The following is a 20,961-nucleotide window of genomic DNA, read 5'->3' on the forward strand; positions in this document are numbered from 1 at the left end:
TTGTGCAAAGCTTCTTAGTTGTCGACCAAGTGTGACTAAGTAGGACGGGAGGGCTGTATGTTAATCTTATGTTTTATTGGTTTTTGAAAAAAATAATTCGTTAATAAAATATCACGTGGTCGTAAGTGAGCGTGGGTTTGTATCGCGATACGGAAGCGTATCGCTAACAGGTGGCCTTTTCGGACAATGAACGTAGACGCCTAAAGGGGCAAAGGAAGTATTCAATTTAAAACTGAGTTTCGTTTTGTAATTTGTACCAAGTGCTCAAACGGTAGTTTCAACGTTAAGTCGTGCTTAAAACGAATATCCTCTTGCTTAATCTTCGTATAAAATCTAAAATTCTTGATCAATTGAACCATCACAGTTTTCGTGCTGAAAGATGCGTATCGCCAGCCTACGGAAGATATCACACTATGATCAAAGTTCTTACAGACGATAATATAACGCACTCACCTAAACAAATTCTACTTCCTCCACTGAATGGAAGAAACGCAAACGGGTGGCGGTTCTTGACCCGTTCTTCGGTAAAATTCTCCGGGTCAAACCGTTCGGCATCCGGTCCCCAGATGTCCCGCCTCCGATGCAGCGCATATAAACTCAACCCGAAAGTATTACCTGGCGGCACTTTGATTCCATCGATCTCGATTTCAGAAATGTTCTGCCGAGCAATCGCCGGCACGACCGTCCAGAGGCGTTGCACTTCGTTCAGGAACATTTCGGTGTAGGTTAGCTGCTTGAGTTTTTCATGGGTTATTTCGAGTTCATCACATGTGCTCGGGAAGTGTTCATTGATTTCGGCAAACAAGCGGTCCTGAATTTCCGGGTAGAATGCGAGAAAGAGGCACGCATGGGCCGTGAGTAATCCGGTGGTGTCGACAGCCTTTAGACGCAGAAAAGGTATAATAACAGTTTGAATATTGAAGTGAATACAATCATTCGCATACCCCAGTAATAACCGCATAAACGTTATCTATGATTTGTTCTTGATTGAACATTTTTCCATCGACAGAACTGGTCAAGAGTTGATCGACCAAAATTTTTGGTTTGTAGCAGTCTTCAACAGCATCTTTATCGTCATCATTGGTGTTGGAGTTGGAGTTATTCTGTTGTAGGTAATGCTGCCTCTCTATAATCAACTATATGAATCGAAAGAAGAAGTAGTTATTTGATATGTATACAGAACTATGTATAACCGAAACAGGGGAGGACGGGACAAGATAGCTATACATAAAACACTGAAATTATTTTGCACAACCTACATTTCTCGCGCTTCGTTTCATAGTGCCGTAACTGTATTAATCGATTTTTCTTCGTCGTAGGTGTGATAAAGGATGATTGAATCTTGCATCAGAATCAATAATCACGGTTGTAGCTTTTGGAACAATTGAGTTATTAACAAAATGTAAAATCGATTAAGAGAAATCGATCAATACAGCCCCTTTGAAACTAAGCGCGATATTCATGATTTACTATGTGCTGGATCTGTTGAGTATAACGTACATTATCTAATTTACTGAAATTTTTTACTGACTTCTGCAATTCAATGTAATTTTTATGATATCAATGAAAAATTATAACAACTTATCCATCCCTAAAACAGTTTTATTTTTTGCCTTTCTCGTACAACTAAGTTGTACCGAAAGGCTATCATTTCACTCCGAAAACGAACTTTTTATAGAAGCCTCTGAGACCCATAGTATTATATACCAATTGACTCAGCTCGACGAGCTGAGCACATGTCTGTCTGTCTGTGTGTATGTATGTGTGTATGTGTGTGTGTATGTGTGTGCACAAAAGCTATAAAAAACATTAGACAACTTTTCGTGTAGTAATCCTTAACCGATTTTCTCGCAACAAGTTTCATTCGACAGGAGACAAAGCCTTGTTGATCACTATTGAATTTCATAATGATCGGTCATTGCGTTTCAAAGTTATGAAGAAAATGGTACATCGGACCATATAAACCCCATATAAGGTTGGTGTCTTAACTAAATGCGAGAAAGGCACCACCAACGCTAGGTGGATTAATCTGGGTTTTTTAAATGACTGTTACGTGAGAATGTGATTGTGAACCCCTGAACATGTGTCTAGCTGTCGGACTATCGTTATTGTATGTGTCTGTTATTCTTCGGTGTTTTTCTGGTTCTCTGCGACGTGCTTGTTGATGTCGAAAGAAGCAATAAAATATAGCAACAGCACGGGCGCAATGGCACCCAATCCACTGTTCCGAAGCGAAAAACACCGAAGATGTGAGTATTTTGTTAATTATTTCATGTATTAATTAATTAAAAGATGAAAACATATTTTAGCTTTATAGCATGTGGCATAAACACAATTGTGTACTTATTGCCCTGCTGGAAGATCGGTGCCCTTCGCTGCTGTTGGTAACAATGACCAATGCGCGTTATATATTGTTTTTTGTTAATGATTTTTTAGAAAAAAGTGATGTTCTATAAAATTGTTCGGAATAGTAGGGGAGACTGGGGACACTTAATCCCCTTTTACATATGATTTCCGATGGATCACAGCCCAAAATAAATAAACCTACGCGATTTCCTCACAGGCTCTAAGAAATATAGTATTTAAGTAACCACCAAGCATTAATTGATGCAGGTAATTAATCACAGATCAGCATATTAAATGCTAATTGCATTAGATCAGTTTTAACGATGTAAAGATGCATTTATTCATCAACTGTCAAGCAACGATGCACTAGTTCAGCATTACAAATGCAGCAATGCATTACTTATGTTTTATTTCAACATGTCAAAGTAATGAAGCATTATTTCGGTCGTAAAAGGGCATTTTTCCACTTTAAGTCAACTTTAATGGCTGTATTATTTGCAACATATAAAGCTCCATGGTTGCTTGGGGAGTTTTCTTCAAAACTGAAACATCGACATGTTTGGCAGTTATCAAAACTAGTGTTGAACTCAATCTAAAATTGAAAAAAAAAACACTTTAATACAGTTTTAAAAAAAAGCAGTTTTCAAAAAGCTCATAGTTGCCCCACAGTTCATAGAGGCCGTAAACTAATTACGTACAGTTCAATCAAAGTTAATTGCCTATTTCCGGGGATTAAACCACCCGACTTGGACGTTAATTTACAATGTTATGAAACTCATATGTGAATATGTACGTTATGTGGAAGATATTGATTTGGAAAATGTATTGGAGGTAACCACTTTCCCTTCGATGGGACTCGAACCCATGACCCTACAGTACGCTAGACTGGTGCTTTAACCAACTAAGCTACGAAGGACCTCCGTCGGCCTTCGCAACCTAGCGGCTACTGAACGAGCTCGAGATTCCCAAATTGGACGCATAGTCAAATCACTCGCAATCCATTTCTCAAGCCAATACTTCCACATGTGTATAGTACACGTCCACATTAGAGGAGCGTGAGTATTTAGAATGTCTGGCGGCTATACACATTCTTCAACAGCAACTGTACTGATCAAGTGAGTTTGTGTAAGCTATTTGCCAGTCGGTCGTCAAGCTCAGACCCGACCGCATTGCGTAGGCAAGAGTACGCAACTTAGGTTCAGTTCAAACAAAGTTAATTGCCTATTTCCGGGGATTAAACCACACGACTTGGACGTTAATTTACAATGTTATGAAACTCATATGTGAATATGTACGTTATGTGGAAGATTATCGTACAGGTCTGGCCTTCAGATTTAAGCTCATTTTAACATTGGAGGTTAATAATCTCAATTAGAAATATTTCAGGTACATTGTTAATAACAGTAAACGGTGTTAAGAAAATGGAAGTTTTGTTACTGTGTTCTAGCTAGGCGAATGGCTTGTGTGCGAATATTCTTGAAAACTCCAGTAACTCTCTGCCAAAATATTAATTTTGTTTTAAAATCTTAAATGTTGAAAAATTAAAAATCGACGTGTAGATCCCTGTCTTGCAGCTTTATATTTAAGTCATCAAGATGTTTGGTGTCATCCAGCTCAACCATTCATTTTCCTTTAGGGTCTGTTCACAAATTACGTAACGCGAAAATCCGAGTTTTTGACCCCCTCCCTCCCCCTCATAACAAAAAGTAACATTTTTGGTACCCCCTCCCTCCCCCATGTAACGCGTAACTGAAAATTTTGAAGGCAAATTTTTTTCCTTTTCTGAAGCATTTGGGTTTTGGCATTTTTTAACGCTGTTTAGAATAGGGACGGCACATGATTAAAAATCAAGGATATCAAGAATGCAGCTAGTAGAAACGAAAATAGTATTTGCGATCATAACCATTTTCATAGTTTTGCGGAACTGTGGTGTAGATAAATACAATATTCGCTTGGTATTCTTACGCATATCAGTCCCGCTATGTCAGCATGCTTGATTTCGAAAAATGACTAATATACTATAACGATAAACAGCAATTACTTCATTCAGTGATTAAAAAAAAATACATCCAAATAAATTTTTATTCGCGTTATGCGTAACATTTGGTAGTACCCACCGCTTCCCCCACCTTTTAGTGTAACAAAGTATAACGCAAGTTGGACCTCCCCCTCCCCCCAAAAGCGTTACGTAATTTGTGAACAGACCCTTATCTGGTAAAGAAATTGTGATTTCCTTTCGAAGAGAAAAAAATCTTTCAAGCATTGTACCACGGCTAAGTCAACGAACTTCCCGTCAATACCTCGGTCAATACAGCAAATCTCTCAGGGGCCCTCCTCAGCCGTAAGGTAAGACGCGCGGCTACAAAGCAAGACCATGCTGAGGGTGGCTGGGTTCGATTCCCGGTGCCGGTCGACAATTTTCGGATTGGAAATTGTCTCGACTTCCCTGGACATAAAAGTATCATCGTGCTAGCCTCATGATATACGAATGCAAAAATGGAAAGCTGGCTTAGAAACCTCGCAGTTAATAACTGTGGAAGTGCTTAATGAACACTAAGCTGCGAGGCGGCTCTGTCCCAGTGTGGGGATGTAATGCCAATAGGAAGAAATACAGCAAATCTACGTATTTTGCTTCCATGTCTGTCAAAATCATTCGGAATTAGTGGTGCTTAAGTTCCCTCGCGTTGATAAAGTTGATTGTCGATCGTCTAAATTTCAAGAATATTGATCGTTTTCGAACATATAGTTTCTTGGTGAATAATTCAATGTGCAGGGAAATGCCATCATTCAGCTAGTCATGCTTCTTCTTTCTAAGAAATATCATAATGAGTGTTCTTTCCTTATCGGTACCAGCGACATCAGATGTAAGGCCAGTTTTTAAAGGAGAGTCCTAACTCTTCATACAGGTCATAAAAACTTTCTTCAAGTCTTTTTCGGTAGTCGTTTCACTCATTGGAATCAAAGCTGCGAATTCCTCTGTGATTTTCAGACGATCTACAATTCCCCTTGAGAAAATAGCTACCTGTGCCATGTTTTTCATATCAATATTTCCATCGCATGGGGGAATATAGAATATAGGGCATACGATGTCAAAACAGCCGATATGCATTCCTTAACAAGTTCTTCGTTCTTAGAACTGTTTTGACAAAATTTCACCAACAGCAAAACTGACACGTGCTGCATTTTCAGACTTAGTGATTGCACGAGTGAAGAGAGCTTCAATGATTGAACTCTTCCACAAATAATTTTAACAGGGTGTCGACTCAAATTTGAAAATAAAATTCCCTGACTTTCCCTGATTTGCCAGTAATTTCTCGAAAAATTCCAGGTATGATTTTTTTTCAAATTCTTAAGCATATGAAAATCCCTGCATGTTTAAATCTTTGTAGACCAAACGAGTTCCTAAGTTATTAGAAGCCTATTCACTTGTAGAAGCAGAACATTAAGGTTTTGTAATAAATGGTAGGTAATTCTGGTCGTTCACAAAGATTCTAGTAAATGCGCAGAGCTCCCGATAGGTTATTATAATTCAGTCATCACTTACTGCTTGCAATCTTACAGATATTCAAGAATTCAATTCCTACAATCTCACACAAATCCATACAGCACTTACAATAAGTCCAGGAAAACATTATAACCACTGCGATACTTTAAAATTTTGGTTTGAATATGCTCAGGTCCTTCGGAGAAGAAGTGGCATAACTAGCCTCAAATGCTAGGGAGAGCTACATCCATTTATTTTATCGAGTTTTAGTTATTTGCCAAAACTTCCAAAGTAAATCAATCGTTTTGGAATTACAGCATTGTTTTTTTTTTACAGAAAATTCAATTACTATCAACTCGATGTTAGACTTTATCAACAACTACAACAAGCGATGAAATTTCATAAAAAATATCTAATGGAATTTTTTAAACAACTTGTGGAAAAATGTATGAAGGCCTGTTTTTTGTATGAATCCCTCCACAAATACATTTAAATTTGAGTAAATACCATACAATCTATTAAGTTTTTTGAAGTAGAGTTTTTGAAAAAAAAAACTATTGAACATTTTTTATTTTTCAGGAAGAATTTTGAAGTAAGGTACCCCGGGGCAAGTGGGACCTAAAAAAACGCTAGTTCAGCAAAATTGTTAACGCATACTTATAAAACACGATATTTCAAAACATTAACCACGCATACATCATTATATGCTTCCGTTGTTGAAGTGTAGACGTGTTGTAAGCCATTTATTCAATTACAAAAAATATTGGTAGTAAAAGAAAGAAATTGACCTGTAGGACCCACTTACCCCTTCAAACGGGGCAAGTGGGACCTATTCTGTTTTATACTGTCGAACTAAACTAATTGAAGGAATCTACAATGTTCATATTACTTCTGAGTCGTAGTATTTTCAGATCATGGATGGAGGTTTGTTGCTTGTCGAATTTTTGTTTTTACTACAAGGAAGGGATTATAATTTTAGCAAATATGAACACCAGACAACAGCCGATTTACTGTTTAATTGGCTCTTGTTTTGCTCTTCACTGGGTTACTTTTGTACCAAATGTTTTAGATGGAAAGGATAAGCAAATCTTTATTCACCATTCGAGTGAATGTTTCTGTGTTTAAAGCACAGATTATTACATAAATCAGTACCTCAAAAGAAACGTTTTTATTCAGGCTATGCGCACTGTTATAAATTTGTAATAGAACGAAATTGCCAATTTATGTGATGAGCACTTAATTTATCTGAAAATCTGAAAATTTGATGCGCAATTTGAAAATAACAAAACACAAGACACATTTTGTTGACCTATCGTTGAACAAATAGATTATTTGCACTGTAAATGGAAAAATATCGCATTGTTATAACTATTGCGGGAGATAATTTTTAGAATGAATAATACACATTTGTTAATCAACTGTACAATACTATTTAACAGTGAAACCAACAATAAGCAAACTACATCTGATTCAGATCCATATGATATATGAGTGTCGAAGCTACTTTTCACTAGACAACGATTTAAAAACAATTAAAAGGGCTCTAACGAAATTGTTGTTCAAATATGTCCCACTTGCCCCATGTATGTTAAAACTAAAGGGTAAGTGAAAATTGCAAATTTTGGCTTAAATTAAAACTTATAAATCATTTTCGATGTCACACAATTATTTGATTGCTCAAATTATTCACCTTCCACATCAATGATAAATTTAAAAACGACTATTATGGTGGAAATCCATTGAATTAAAATATAAGTAATAGATTTTCCCGGTAGTCTAAAGTCATGACCAAGCAATAGCATTAGCATGGTGCCTCAAATGGTTTTGATTCCAAATATTTTGGTGTGGGCTGTATTCGTTGATAGTCCAGCTTCATCTTTCTAGAAGATTGTTACCACTAAAAACGTTTATCGATTGATCAGCAGCCATAGTACCCACTTACCCCGTATTTTCACTTGCCCCGGAGTACCTTAATTTGGAAAATTTTGAAAAAGAAATCATAATAATTATGTTCTGAAGATATTTCAAAGTACACAGGATTCTGTTTTTTTACGATTTTTTTGCTGGTAATTTTGATCGTGCGACTTCAACTTGCCACCAAAGTATTTGAAACATGTTTAAAAAAAATCTAAATAATTCAAAGAAAAATCACGTGGTTATTATTATGCGTTTAACATTTAGGATGAATTAAAAATTGAGAAAATGTAAATCGTGTAAAAACAGAATCCAATGTATCTCACTGAAGTAATTTATGGACAAAATTCTCAAACATCAACCAGAATATTTCCTGATAAAATTGTTTTGTAAACATCAAAAGTAACGTTTAGTGATGAACTTATTTTATACATACAAAATCACTCTAATAAATCTTCAAAAAATCAAAGCAGCGAATGTAATACTGAAACATTGCCGGTTTTTAATAATGTTTGTGGTTTAAAAAAATATAAGTAGGCAATGTCTAGAGATAAACATAGTCATCTGTTAACATGACTACAATTTCGCTTTAAGAGTAAATATGCAATTTGAAAAGTTAACAACAAATATCTCACGGTTGCAAATATAATTGAACGTAGCATTGTTTTTGTTTTCTGTAGATAATACAAACATTGTTGAAAAGTTTTGAAGAATTATTCTGAAACCTGATTGATGATTGATGTGATCTTCTTGATTCTGCCAATTTATATCAAATTACTTTCAATTTTCTAGGAGAGCGTCTATGATTGTGGAGTATGGAGTAACGTTTTATAGTCGCCATCTACTTACATGCGGTAGACCTTATTATGCTTTTATCCACTATCATTCTCTCAACATGCTCAATAATTTGACCGCCCAAGTGCCAATGTCTTTATAAGCCCATCATCAAATGGAAGTTCATGAAATGGTTTTTAAACATTATCTACAGAATCTTGTTTGAGGCACTTTCAATCGTAGTATTCGACGTTTTCTTGAAATAAGCCTTTAAATACCAAGTTTTTGTTTGAAAGTTGAAATGTTTTTATGATTGTTTGTTGAGCGGTTCTGAACTATGGCCCATTTATGCGTTTCGATTCAGTTTCGATTGCTTCCACTAGATAATTTTCATACATTTAGGCGATGAATTTACATCAAAAGCTAATGGGATATTATTGGTTTTTCATTGGAGTCGATTAATTGCAATTTAGTCAGCAATATAAATTAATTGTGATATATCGTAATTCCTACAATCACATCAACATAATTCCATTAAGACTAACTCTCTCGATTGATTATTGAATATTGGACCGAACTTTTAGAACTGTTTGATGGGAACATGACTTGCATGAACATCACTAATGAAGAAACTGCAAAAAATTAAAAAATTTCTCTGACACAAAACCACTAAAATTAAAAAGTTAATTTTTTGCTTTATTCGTGTGATTTTTTTAATTTAAATAATAAATTATAAGGGGGGACTTTTCATAAATGCTATTTGGATCAGGCCTGAACAGTGACCATTTGAGCAACCTCTGTTATTGATCTAAAATAGAAATGCCATGAGGAATATGGACTTTTAGTTTAGAGACTGCCAACGGGTCACACGAAAAAATAAAATGTGCTTCACAGCTTGAACAGCTGTTTAAATCAATATGAATTTTTATTATTACAGTTTTGTGATTTTTCCCTGACCTCAATCAAAATTCCCTGACTTTCCCTGACATTCCAGGTCTAAATTGAAATTCCCTGACTTTCCAGGTTTTTTCCAGGTAGTCGACACCCTGTTTAATAAATATTGTAAATTTATACTAAATGACCACCTTTGCAGCTTTTCCAACTGTTTTTAATGATCCAATATAAATATCACATTACAATGCTTGGTCTCGCAATGTTGTTAAAATTCCTTCAAAATCAAATCTTATATATAAAAATGAAATGGTCTGTGTTCGTATCCGCATAACTCGAAAACGGCAGAATAGATTTTCTTCATTCCTTCAGAAGAAAAGTTCATTGTAGTTTCCGACGGGTTTATATGATATTTCCTCATGCGAAAAACATTAGTGGGGTTGAGTAAATCGTGAAAAACTAAAGTTATGAATCGTATGGAAACTTAGCTTAGAACGCGCATTTTCGCCTACTATGCAGGACAACGTCTGCAGGGTCGACTAGTTAAACATAGTATTCTCTTTGCACAGAAACAGATTTCGAACAAATTAAGCAAACCGGTCTTCTGTTGCCAATCTTCAATGAAAACGTGATGTTTACATCAACCTTCCGTTTCTTGGAGTTACTCAATGCTCACTATATGCTTTAAATCCTAAAATTCTCAATTCTCAAAAGTTTTTTTAGAAACTTCTATATTTTTATTAGAACACAAAATCAAATTTCTCAGACATTGATACCTCACATTGTCCCTTCCATTTCTAGGATTTTGAAAAGAATTGCTCAATTTCACTCGGGCCCCCAACATTTTAAAGATATTTTCTTAACCCAATAAAAAGTTCAAAATCCTTGCAGAGTTTTTAAGATCTATTACTTTTCCTTGGCATTATATTATTAACTGCGATGCTTCGAAACTTTGTTGTTATTTTTGCATTGTTGGCACGTTAAAACTGTCCAGTCGAGGACACTTTCTGAACCGAACCGGGAATCGAACCCAGTCTCTCTCATCATGGTCTTTTACCAGAAGACTAAACGTTTCAGGAACTGTTTTATTTTTCGAAAACACCGAACATCTTTATTTTTTACCCTTTCTGCGGAAGTATCCTAAATTTCACTTTGTTGTCGTAACGCATCCGTTTTATAATAAAAGTTGAAGACGCACATTAACATGAAAAATATTATTTTTAGCAAGGAAGCTCAAAATTATGTTTTTGAAAATAAATCAAATTGAATGGTTAGGTTTGATAGAAGCCCAGTGAAAATCAATTACTCACTTACTACATTTCAGCTTACCGGTAAATTAAAAGAAACTAGGGGGTACCTCAAGCTGTGCCAAGGTCTGAAGGGGTACCACTTAAGAAAAAGGTTGAGAACCGCTGCTGTAAGAGACGAACTTCCCAGCTTTGAAGAGATTTCTCTTTTTGGAAGCATGGTGTGAATCCATTTGATAATGTTCGTGTCGAAGTTTCTTTTCTTCATGGCACGATCCATTGACGAATAAGAAGCGTTATCGAAAGCTCCTTCAATGTCCAAGAAAGAACAAAGTGCTATTTCTTTTACCGAAAGCGCTTTTTCCACTTTAGATACCACTGTATGAAGTGCCGTAATTGTTGACTTACCGGACTGGTAAGCAAACTGGAACTTAGACAGTGGATGTTTAATCATGTAATTTGAGTTGATATAATCACTCAACACCTTTTCCATAGTTTTCAACAGAACTGATGAAAGACTAATGGGCCTGAATGATTTAGGATGCGTCTTATCTCGCTTTCCTACTTTTGGTATGAAGATAACTTTTACTTTCCTCCATGAAGATGGAATATAATTGAGTCTTAGACTTGCTTTGAAAATCTCAATTAATGACGGAATCAGCACTGAATCTCCGTTCTGAAGCATTGCTGGAATTATTCCGTCCGGTGCGGCAGATTTATAAGGCTCAAAAGATCTAACTGCATTATCTACCCTGGCTTTCGTAAAGATATCGTCAGCCAAGGCTTGTGCAACATTTTTCGCATCATCAGACATTTTAATTGTTCTTGTTGAACATCTTTGACTTTCAAACGAACCACTTGTTGTTGGCTCTACACACATAATCGATCCAGGAATATGGGTTTCCATAATCAACTTTAATGTTTCACCAGAAGTTTGTGTGGAAAACCCATCCTTTTTTCAGATGCCCTAGTTCATTAGTATGATATTTTGCAGTGCCCTCTGAAGTCTCGCGACTTCTAGAGTATTGCTAATATTTTCACAAGTGTGAACTCACGATCTTTTTGGATTTTCTTTTTTTTTCGTTATTATACTCAGTAAGTGTACTCGTATACGAAGTCCAATTCGAAGTTCTTTTTGCTTTATTGAAAAGTTCACGAGAAGTGTTCCGCAGTTTCTCCAATTCTGAGTTCCACCACGGGACTTCCCTGTTAGAGGACGACTGTTTCGTAGGACAACTGTTTTAGAAAGCATTTAAAATCTTATCATTTACCTTTTGGGAAAAACATTCCAGTTCTTGAACTAAATCAATCTTTCCACCTCTTGTAAATGGGCTGAACTAAAACTTGCATAACTTTTCAAAAGGACCTAAGTAACATTTTTTTCATCAATTAATTTGGGTACTGCAACAGACTCAAATTAATTCATGAAAAAAATATTACTTGATACCTTTTGAAAAGTTAAGCGAGAACTCATCTTATGAGCATTTTGGAATTGATAAAAACCCAATTAAAACTATTCTAAAAACAACAAAATTTCATCGACTACCCTTCAATGTACACATCCTTGTTTTGCTCTGAAAAAGCCGTTTCGTTATTCTACTAACTATAGGGGCAGTAGGGGCAATATGAACATACGGGACAATATGAACCACCATCAATTTGAGCTTATTGACAAGTTTTGTAATGTCAATGTTAGGGTATGATGGGGCAAGATGGGTCGCCTAAGGTGAACCCTGAATATCTCAAAACAGAAACATTTTATTTAAATTTTTCAACATGGATCTATAAAAATCGCTCATAATCTGTAAGCCAGGGGTATGAAATAACAAAAATTCCACTTTTTACTCCATTTCGAGTCATTAAAGTAGAAGTCTATTTTTCTGTCAATCAAAAAATGGCGGGGTAGGATGGGTCAAACAGCGGGGCAAGATGGGTCACCTTTAAATACTACAATTAATATTGTTTTTATTCCCAATATTGATTTACACACAGATAGATAGCTTTATTGAAAATGATTATATTGAATAAAAAATAAGTTTTGGGCCTTGGATGAAGAAATGGCTCTACATTTAAAAATGTCTGCAAATTTTTATGAAAACAAGCCGTCTAAATATAGCTTTCTTAAAAACAAAAAATAGACATTTTCAATAAACAAATTAACATCATTATGTCAAAAGTAACCATAAAATGATTGAACCAACAATGGAAAATATGTTTTAAATACGAACTATGCCCTTTAGTATGTGCTGACCCATCTTGCCCCATTTGTAAGTTCACGTTAGAATGTCTAATTTTCGATCAAATTTATTTATTTCAACGCAGTTAGTATAACATCACCTACATTACTTATAATACGTTCACTATGTTACTAAAAATGTTTAAATTTCACATTGCTCGACGAGATTACACGTTTTATAGAAAGTTTGTTTCGCATAAGAAACAATGCTGAAAAATATTTTACATTGCCATACTCTACCAAAATAAAATTTTATCATCAAATCGAGTGATAATAAAGTAGAACCAAATTATTACTCCTACAAAGTCATAATCTCCACATTAAAATGTACACGATGCTCAAAAACGACCCTGACCCATCTTACCCCGTGACCCATCTTGCCCCGCCCAACCCTATACTTTAAGATGATCTTTAATAGAATGCTCCGCATATGCCTCAACGTGAAAACCGCATTATAATTCTTTATAAGAAAGTTTTATGATTTCGCTTCTATCTCGCCTTAATTTTATATTTTATTGAAAAAACATGCGTGGTTGGCGACGTGTAGCCATGGACCGAGCCGAATGGAGAAAACTGTTATATACCGCACAGGCCACTTCGGCCTTAGTCTGAATAAATGAAATGAATGAAAAAACATGCAAAAATATGTACAAATCTACAACATTTGAATGATGATTTTATGAGCTTTTCAGCGCTTTTCGGAACGATTTCCTTAAGTGGGCCATATTGCTACACTCTGAAAAATCTTCACGTCATATTTACCTGAAAACAAATGTGGTTCTCATCCACCATACTTGTCACGTAAAAGTGACCTGAATGACAAGTAACATGAACAAATTTTAGTTCCCTTGAGTTACGTGATTTATCCGGTGACTCTGACTGGATCTTCCAGTACTAATGACGTGGAGCTTGAAAGTAGTTACGTGTTTGATCAGGTGAACCTGACGTGATTTGGTCGTACTGGTTACGTGAAATTTTAGTGAAAGCTACAAGACAGCAGGTAACCACTACATGTTTTGAAATGTATTGAAATATAGTGGATTTGCTATGAATGCAAACATGAACAGGGACTTCCTATAAAAAGGAATCTTTTTCACGTTGTTGATGCATTGATACATTGAAATGCCGTCATTTGGTCATTGCGCTTTTGAGTTATTGCAGAAATACTGTTGAAGAAAAAACAAAGTTATCGGCGAATGTTGAATGGAGTTTATCAGATTTGTTGAGAAATGATGTCAATGAGAATCGCTGAGAATTATAAAACCAGTTTTTGCTCGAAAATTGCTAATATTGCCGCTGTTAATTAACCAAAAAGTAGTGGAAACTAGACTACAAATTTTATACTAACGCGACCGGAAAACTGTAGCTCTAGACTTCCAAGCAGCTTCCTTTACTTTCACATCATTTTTCAACGATTCTAATAAATTTTATCCAACCTCCGTTGATTTTTTCCAAGGAGGAAAAATGCAGAAAATATCACTTACCTCCGCGAAGCCTCATTATGTTTAGGTTATGTATCATTCATTCTTGTTTACAATGCAGGTCTTCCGCAAATGCCGAAGCTGCAATCACACTAACACAATCTCACTTAAATTGTTTACGTGAGTATACAGTCATATTCAAGATTTTTAGTAAAAGTTACGTGAATTTCAGGTGAGCATTACTAACGTCACGTAACAATCGTCGTTTGTTCAAGAGTGTACATTTAAAGCTACTCAATGCTTTGAGTGCCGCTTGACTATCTGTGAAGATACAAATATTTGCATATCTATATTTCCTTTCTACACAGATATTAGCACCGCTTGGAACACCGTTGGATAGTTTCCCATTGCCACTGAGGTCGATATCCCCGGGGCCGAAGATTCTTGCTCCCGTTTTGTTCCTATTTTTGAGCCATCTGTGTAGAATTTTATGGAACCGTCCCGAACAGTGGGACCTCCGACTTCCCAGTCCATACGTGATGGCTAACTTATGTTATAAGGAATGTCATAGTTCACAGGTTTTATCCAGTCTCCACTCATATTCATCACTGGCCCATATTGAACATTTTGTGAGATACTCAAGTGATAAAAATCGGCTGACTTGAATAACTTCAATCGTTTAAGGTTTTGCATATTCTTTTCCGCTTCTAACTGCACGAATTCATACAATGGTAGCATATTTAAAATTGCATCTAACGATTTTGAAGGAGTGCTACGCATCGCTCCCGTTATAGCAATGGACACTAACCTTTGTAGTTTTGTCAGCTTCTTCTGTGCAGTAGCCTCTTTTGTTTTTGACCACCATACAAGAGCAGCATATGTCAGTTTTGGACGAATAATGGAAGTATAAATCCACTTTATCATTTTTGGTCTTAAGCCCCATTTTCTTCCAAATGTTTTAGAGCATATCCAGAAGGCACTAGTCGCCTTTCCGATCGCACACTCAATATGAGCATTCCAGTTTAGTTTAGAGTCCAAAATGACTCCCAGGATTTTTGTCCTGTTCACTAAGCTGAATTTCTAGTCCTCCAAGCTTAAGAGCTTTTAGATCAAGTTTCCTTTTTCTAGTGAATGGTACAAATACAATTGTTGACGGATTAATGATAAGGCCTTCCTGAATACACCACGATTGGGTAAAATTTAGAGCCCATTGCATTCTTTCAGAAATGATATTGTCAAAATTTTCCCTAACTATGATGACAATATCGTCAGCAAAGCCTACAACCTCGAAACCTTTTTCTTCTAAGCTTCCTAGAAGATCGTCTACAACTAAGGACCACATTAGTGGTGAGAGGACCCCTCCTTGAGGGCAACCTTTTGTTGCCCATACTGTATGAGACGAACTTCCCAGCTCTGAAGAGATTTCTCTTTTTGCAAGCATGGTGTAAATCCATTTGATAATGTTCGTGTCGAAGTTTCTTTTCTTCATGGCACGATCCATTGACGAATAAGAAGCGTTATCGAAAGCTCCTTCAATGTCCAAGAAAGAACTAAGTGCTATTTATTTTACCGAAAGCGCTTTTTCCACTTTAGATACCACTGTATGAACAGCCGTAATTGTTGACTTACCGGACTGGTAAGCAAACTGGAACTTAGACAGTGGATGTTTAATCATGTAATTTGAGTTGATATAATCACTCAACACCTTTTCCATAGTTTTCAACAGAACTGATGAAAGACTAATGGGCCTGAATATTTAGGATGCGTCTTACCCCGCTTTCCTACTTTTGGTATGAAGATAACTTTTACTTTCCTCCATGAAGATGGAATATAATTGAGTCTTAGACTTTATAATTAGGCCATTAGGACTTTAGGCCTTGAATATCTCAATTAACGGCGGAATCAGCACTGATTCTCCGTTTTGCAGCATTGCTGGAATTATTCCGTCCGGTCCGGCAGATTTATAAGGCTCAAAAGATCTCACTGCATTCTGCACCCTGGCTTTCGTAAAGATATCGCCAAGGGTTGTGCAACATTTTTCGCATCATCAGACATTTTAGTTGTTCTTGCTGAACATCTTTGACTTTCAAACGAACCACTTGTTGTTGGGTCTACACACATAATCGATCCAGGAAAATGGGTTTCCATAATCAACTTTAATGTTTCACCAGAAGTTTGTGTGGAAAATCCATCCTCTTTTTTCAGATTCCCTAGTTCATTAGTATGATCTTTTGCAAGTGCCCTCTGAAGTCTCGCGACTTCTGGAGTATTGCTAATATTTTCACACGTTTGAACCCAGGATCTTCTTTTGGATTTTCTAATTTCGTTATAATACTCAGTAAGTTCGAGGTTCTTTTGCTTTATTGAAAAGTTTACGAAGTCTTCCGCAGTTTCTCCAATTTTGAGTTCCACCACGGAACGTCCCTGTTAGAGGACGACTGTTTCGTAGGACAACTGTTTTAGAAAGCATTTAAAATCTTATCATTTACCTTTTGGGAAAAACATTCCAGTTCTTGAACTAAATCAATCTTTCCACCTCTTGTAAATGGGCTGAACTAAAACTTAATTTTGTATGAAATGTTTAGCGTGCCTGAACAAGTGTTTAAAACATGCTTAGAGTGCATATACGGCAGGTATTTCCGTCCATCGTCATAGGGGCAAAAACCAACGAAAGCAACGTACATTTGCTAGAATTCCACTATAGCAGAACGTTTCTCCTGAGCTTACGATTTGGTACGTATGAGTTTTCTAAAAAAGCGTCTCTTTTATTGGTTTCCGAGACTATGACGAACAGACGAAAATACCTGCCGTGTCCCTACAACTCAAATAAACTTCCATATTATTTCACGAATATGAATATGATCTAACGTACATAAAACTTGAAGGCGTATGTGGTTAAAGTTCAATAAAATAGCAAAAAATGCCACAGAAAAACTTGCATAACTTTTCAAAAGGACCTAAGTAACATTTTTTTCATCAATTTATTTGGGTACTGCAACAGAACAACATGAAAGCTATTGATTGCAGTATTCAAATTAATTCATGAAACAAATATTACTTAATACCTTTTGAAAAGTTAAGCGAGAACTCATCTTATGAGCATTTTGGAATTGATAAAAACCCAATTAAAACTATTCTAAAAACAACAAAATTTCATCGACTACCCTTCAATGTACACATCCTTGTTTTGCTCTGAAAAAGCCGTTTCGTTATTCTACTAACTATAGGGGCAATATGAACATACGGGACAATATGAGCCACCCTCAATTTGAGCTTATTGACAAGTTTTGTAATGTCAATGTTATACTTTAAGATGATCTTTAATAGAATGCTCCACATATGCCTCAACGTGAAAACCGCATTATAATTCTTTATAAGAAAGTTTTATGATTTCGCTTCTATCCGCCTTAATTTTATATTTTATTGAAAAAACATGCGTGGTTGGCGACGTGTAGCCATGGACCGAGCCGAATGGAGAAAACTGTTATATACCGCACAGGCCACTTCGGCCTTAGTCTGAATAAATGAAATGAATGAAAAAACATGCAAAAATATGTATAAATCTACAACATTTGAATGATGATTTTATGAGCTTTTCAGCGCTTTTCGGAACGATTTCCTTAAGTGGGCCATATTGGCATGGCCCCTAAATATAAATATGACACATTTTGCGATGTTTCACTATGGACTGAGATGAATGGAATCGACATCATTTCGCAGTGAAGGTCATTCCAGTTTTGATCTGAATCAAAACATGATCGATTGTAGAAAACTGGTTTCGTTATATTGATAATAAATTAACACATTTAGAACAAGCTGCAAATGATGCAAAAAAAAATATATGTGTTCGTCTACGATCACATATATTTTGCAATACATACCATTCTTCAATAGCCCGAACACGTAAACAACATTTAGAGCAGTGCCTTTTGGGCGTTTTCTATTTTTTAAATTGTTTTTTACACAATAAAATAAAGTGTTTTACTTACAAGGTAAGTAAAAGCAATAGCTATGAAACAATGCTTCTAGCTAAGAGACTCAACTTGAGTTAAGTGTTCTTACCTTTATGAAGAAATCGCAGACAATTTTTCTAGCTTTCTTCAATTCCTTATAGTATCGAGTTAACTTGTATATGATATCGGGATACAAGTATACTGTCGTCATTCTTATCGCCGCACCATTGAATGCTCTGTAACAAATCCATTTCTTTTCATTACCAACTTTGATAATTATTTTAGTATACACAGTTCTCACTCATCTAATCCATGCTCGAATTCTTCTTTTCCATCACTTTGCAGGACATCAATACCCATCGTCGTACCACAGGCCATCTCTAACGTGCATAGAGCCGTATACTTGTGTATGTTAATTGTAGCTCCGTCGGCACATTCATTCAGACGGTCAACCATCTTTTGAGCACATTTTGCAAATATTGGTACAAATCCGTGGATGATCCGTAGGTTAAAACTAGGGTTGATTCGCTTTCTAGCTCCTTTCCAGACGTGATCTACGAATGGAACATAGGAGAAATTGCCCATGACGAATCTACATGATAATATTCTATTCTTTTAAGTAATACACTTAGCTGTGAACAGTCCTTGTTCGAATCCGGCGAACCGATACAGATACGGCTTCTCCAAACACACCGAACTGTTTAAAATTTGTTGAATCAGATCTGGATGGCTGGTCACCAATAGCAGCTTAGGTCCAGCCCATACTTTCAGAATTCTTTCAGCCGAGATGCACACATCCCGCATCAGCTCAAATCGTTCAATAACGGTTCTACCCATCATGGCGGGAGCGTTTCCCACTATAGGGTAAACCGGTTGCATGGTAGGCCACTCATCTGCGAAACGATATCGTGCACGGTACTGCCAGAAAATTAGGGTTCCGATGAAGATTATGATTGCTATCAGAAAAATGGACCACATTTTGTTGAAACAAAAAAATAACCACTGCTTTCAACAAAGCGTTAAACACAACTAGGAGATTAATTGCAAGCATACCACCTGGAAGTAGGGATGAATCGATACTAGTAAATACGAGTAAATACTCGATACTTTTGATTCGATACCAAGTACTTTTGGAATCGATACTTTGATATCCGATCCCAAGTAAGTATCGAATTGAAGTACTTGAATCAATCGAGTACCCGATTTAAAGTTTATTAAATTGAATAAACCTTAATAGAAACGTTCGTATTTTCTTCGAAATAATCTTCTAAGTTTAGTATTTAATTCGAATAAAAAATTCCAAGTTAAAATTGAGGATCGTGAATGTGGTCAATGCTCAATCCATACCATGACCATACTTCTCGTATTATGCGGGAAGTCCCAGACAGTGAAGTCTCTAGAGAATCCTTGGAATAGCATTTGAATAACCTGAGGGGGTGGAGAATGTGGGAATATTGAAAATTAGTTTGATGTACGGAATTAGAAATATGTCAATTTTTAGTTCATGACTATGATCTGAGTCGAAAGGCTCTGAGCCACTGAGTCACAGGATCTGAGAATCGGGATATCAGAAAATGATCTGTAATGATCTATAAAATCTGTAAAATCAGGAAAACGCCTGAAGCACTTGATACATTCACATACTATACCATATACTCAGACGACCGGCACCGCAAACCGCACTGCCACGAGATCAAGATTTCAAAACATTTCTTTTCAAAATATTAAGAAAATTCAAAGTAATCGTTTCTAAGAAATCGAGTAGTTGGCGTCATACTGGGTGTTGAAGGTTGATGGGACACAAAATTCTTTTGAAACGATTTGATAAAATCTTCTATATAATAAAAATGAGTTGAGATTTCCTTCCTGACGATTTAACTCGCAAACGGGTTGATCGATTTGCATAATTTTTTCCCTAATCGATTCGTTTTGGGAACCGCAAGGTTTGTATATACGAAAAGTTGGTGAATTTAACGGGGAAATGTAAAAAAAACATTAGAATACTATTTTGGGTCAGTTGGATCAGCGCATGAAAATTGATCTAGAGTGCGGTGCTGCAAATAGTTCATTATGACATTTTCACCACCCGGGCAAAGCTGGGTTTCTTTCGCTAGTTTTGAATAAATTATTATCTTCTCTTCTTCTCTTATATATAAAAATGAAATGGTCTGTGTTTGTATCCGCATAACTCGAAAACGGCTGGATGGATGTTTTTCATTTCTTCAGCAGAAACATTCGTTATAGTTTTCGACGGGTTTATATTATATTTCCTCATGCGAAATTCACGAATTAGGTTGAGTAAATCGTGAAAAATTAAAACACGATTTTGTATGGGAATCTTTGCATGGGCAGTTGAAAACGCACATTTTCGCCTACTATGCAGGACAACGTCTGCCGGGTCGACTAGTTAATAATAAAATCATTACTCATAACAATATTGCTCAATAGATACAGCTTTCAAAATAAATAATGCATAAAGTGTCCCGGATTGGTCCAAGAAATAACTGGTCACTTTACTCAATCCTATATTGGTTTAAATTTTCCTCAAACTCGATAGCAAATGACCCAAACATCTGGGGTAATCTCGGCTTTGAACTAATATTTGCAGCTGTGTTGCGAAAGTCCCATCCCATTGAAGAAACATCAGAGAGATTCGCATCTTAGGAACATGAATTAAAAATACAGAAAAATGCTG

The 20,961-nt window shown here is 36.1% G+C and overlaps 1 protein-coding gene across 1 annotated transcript; it reads right to left on the bottom strand.

Annotated features, from left to right (window-relative positions):
- Nucleotides 1-221: 221 nt before the first annotated feature.
- Nucleotides 222-19,327, bottom strand: LOC134216939 (probable cytochrome P450 313a4). Its single transcript, XM_062695700.1, has 6 exons — nt 18,893-19,327; nt 18,568-18,820; nt 18,376-18,502; nt 945-1,136; nt 454-880; nt 222-394 (listed from the first exon to the last, which is right to left on the bottom strand). Exons 1-6 carry the CDS (start codon nt 19,242-19,244, stop codon nt 222-224), a joined length of 1,524 nt encoding a protein of 507 aa, XP_062551684.1. The 5' UTR covers nt 19,245-19,327.
- Between the last annotated feature and the right edge of the window lie 1,634 nt (nt 19,328-20,961).

The sequence above is a fragment of the Armigeres subalbatus genome, chromosome 2 (genome assembly GCF_024139115.2).
Source record: "Armigeres subalbatus isolate Guangzhou_Male chromosome 2, GZ_Asu_2, whole genome shotgun sequence".
Taxonomy (NCBI): Eukaryota; Metazoa; Arthropoda; class Insecta; order Diptera; family Culicidae; genus Armigeres; species Armigeres subalbatus.

Excerpts from the sequence above, each read along its gene's own strand:
- LOC134216939 (XM_062695700.1), bottom strand. The coding sequence starts at position 19,244 with ATGTGGTCCATTTTTCTGATAGCAATCATAATCTTCATCGGAACCCTA. Across the intron at positions 18,503-18,567 it reads TTCGAGCATGGATTAGATGA|AGCATTCAATGGTGCGGCGA; the intron begins GTGAGAACTGTG and ends GATTTGTTACAG. Across the intron at positions 881-944 it reads TTTATGCGGTTATTACTGGG|GCTGTCGACACCACCGGATT; the intron begins GTATGCGAATGA and ends CTGCGTCTAAAG.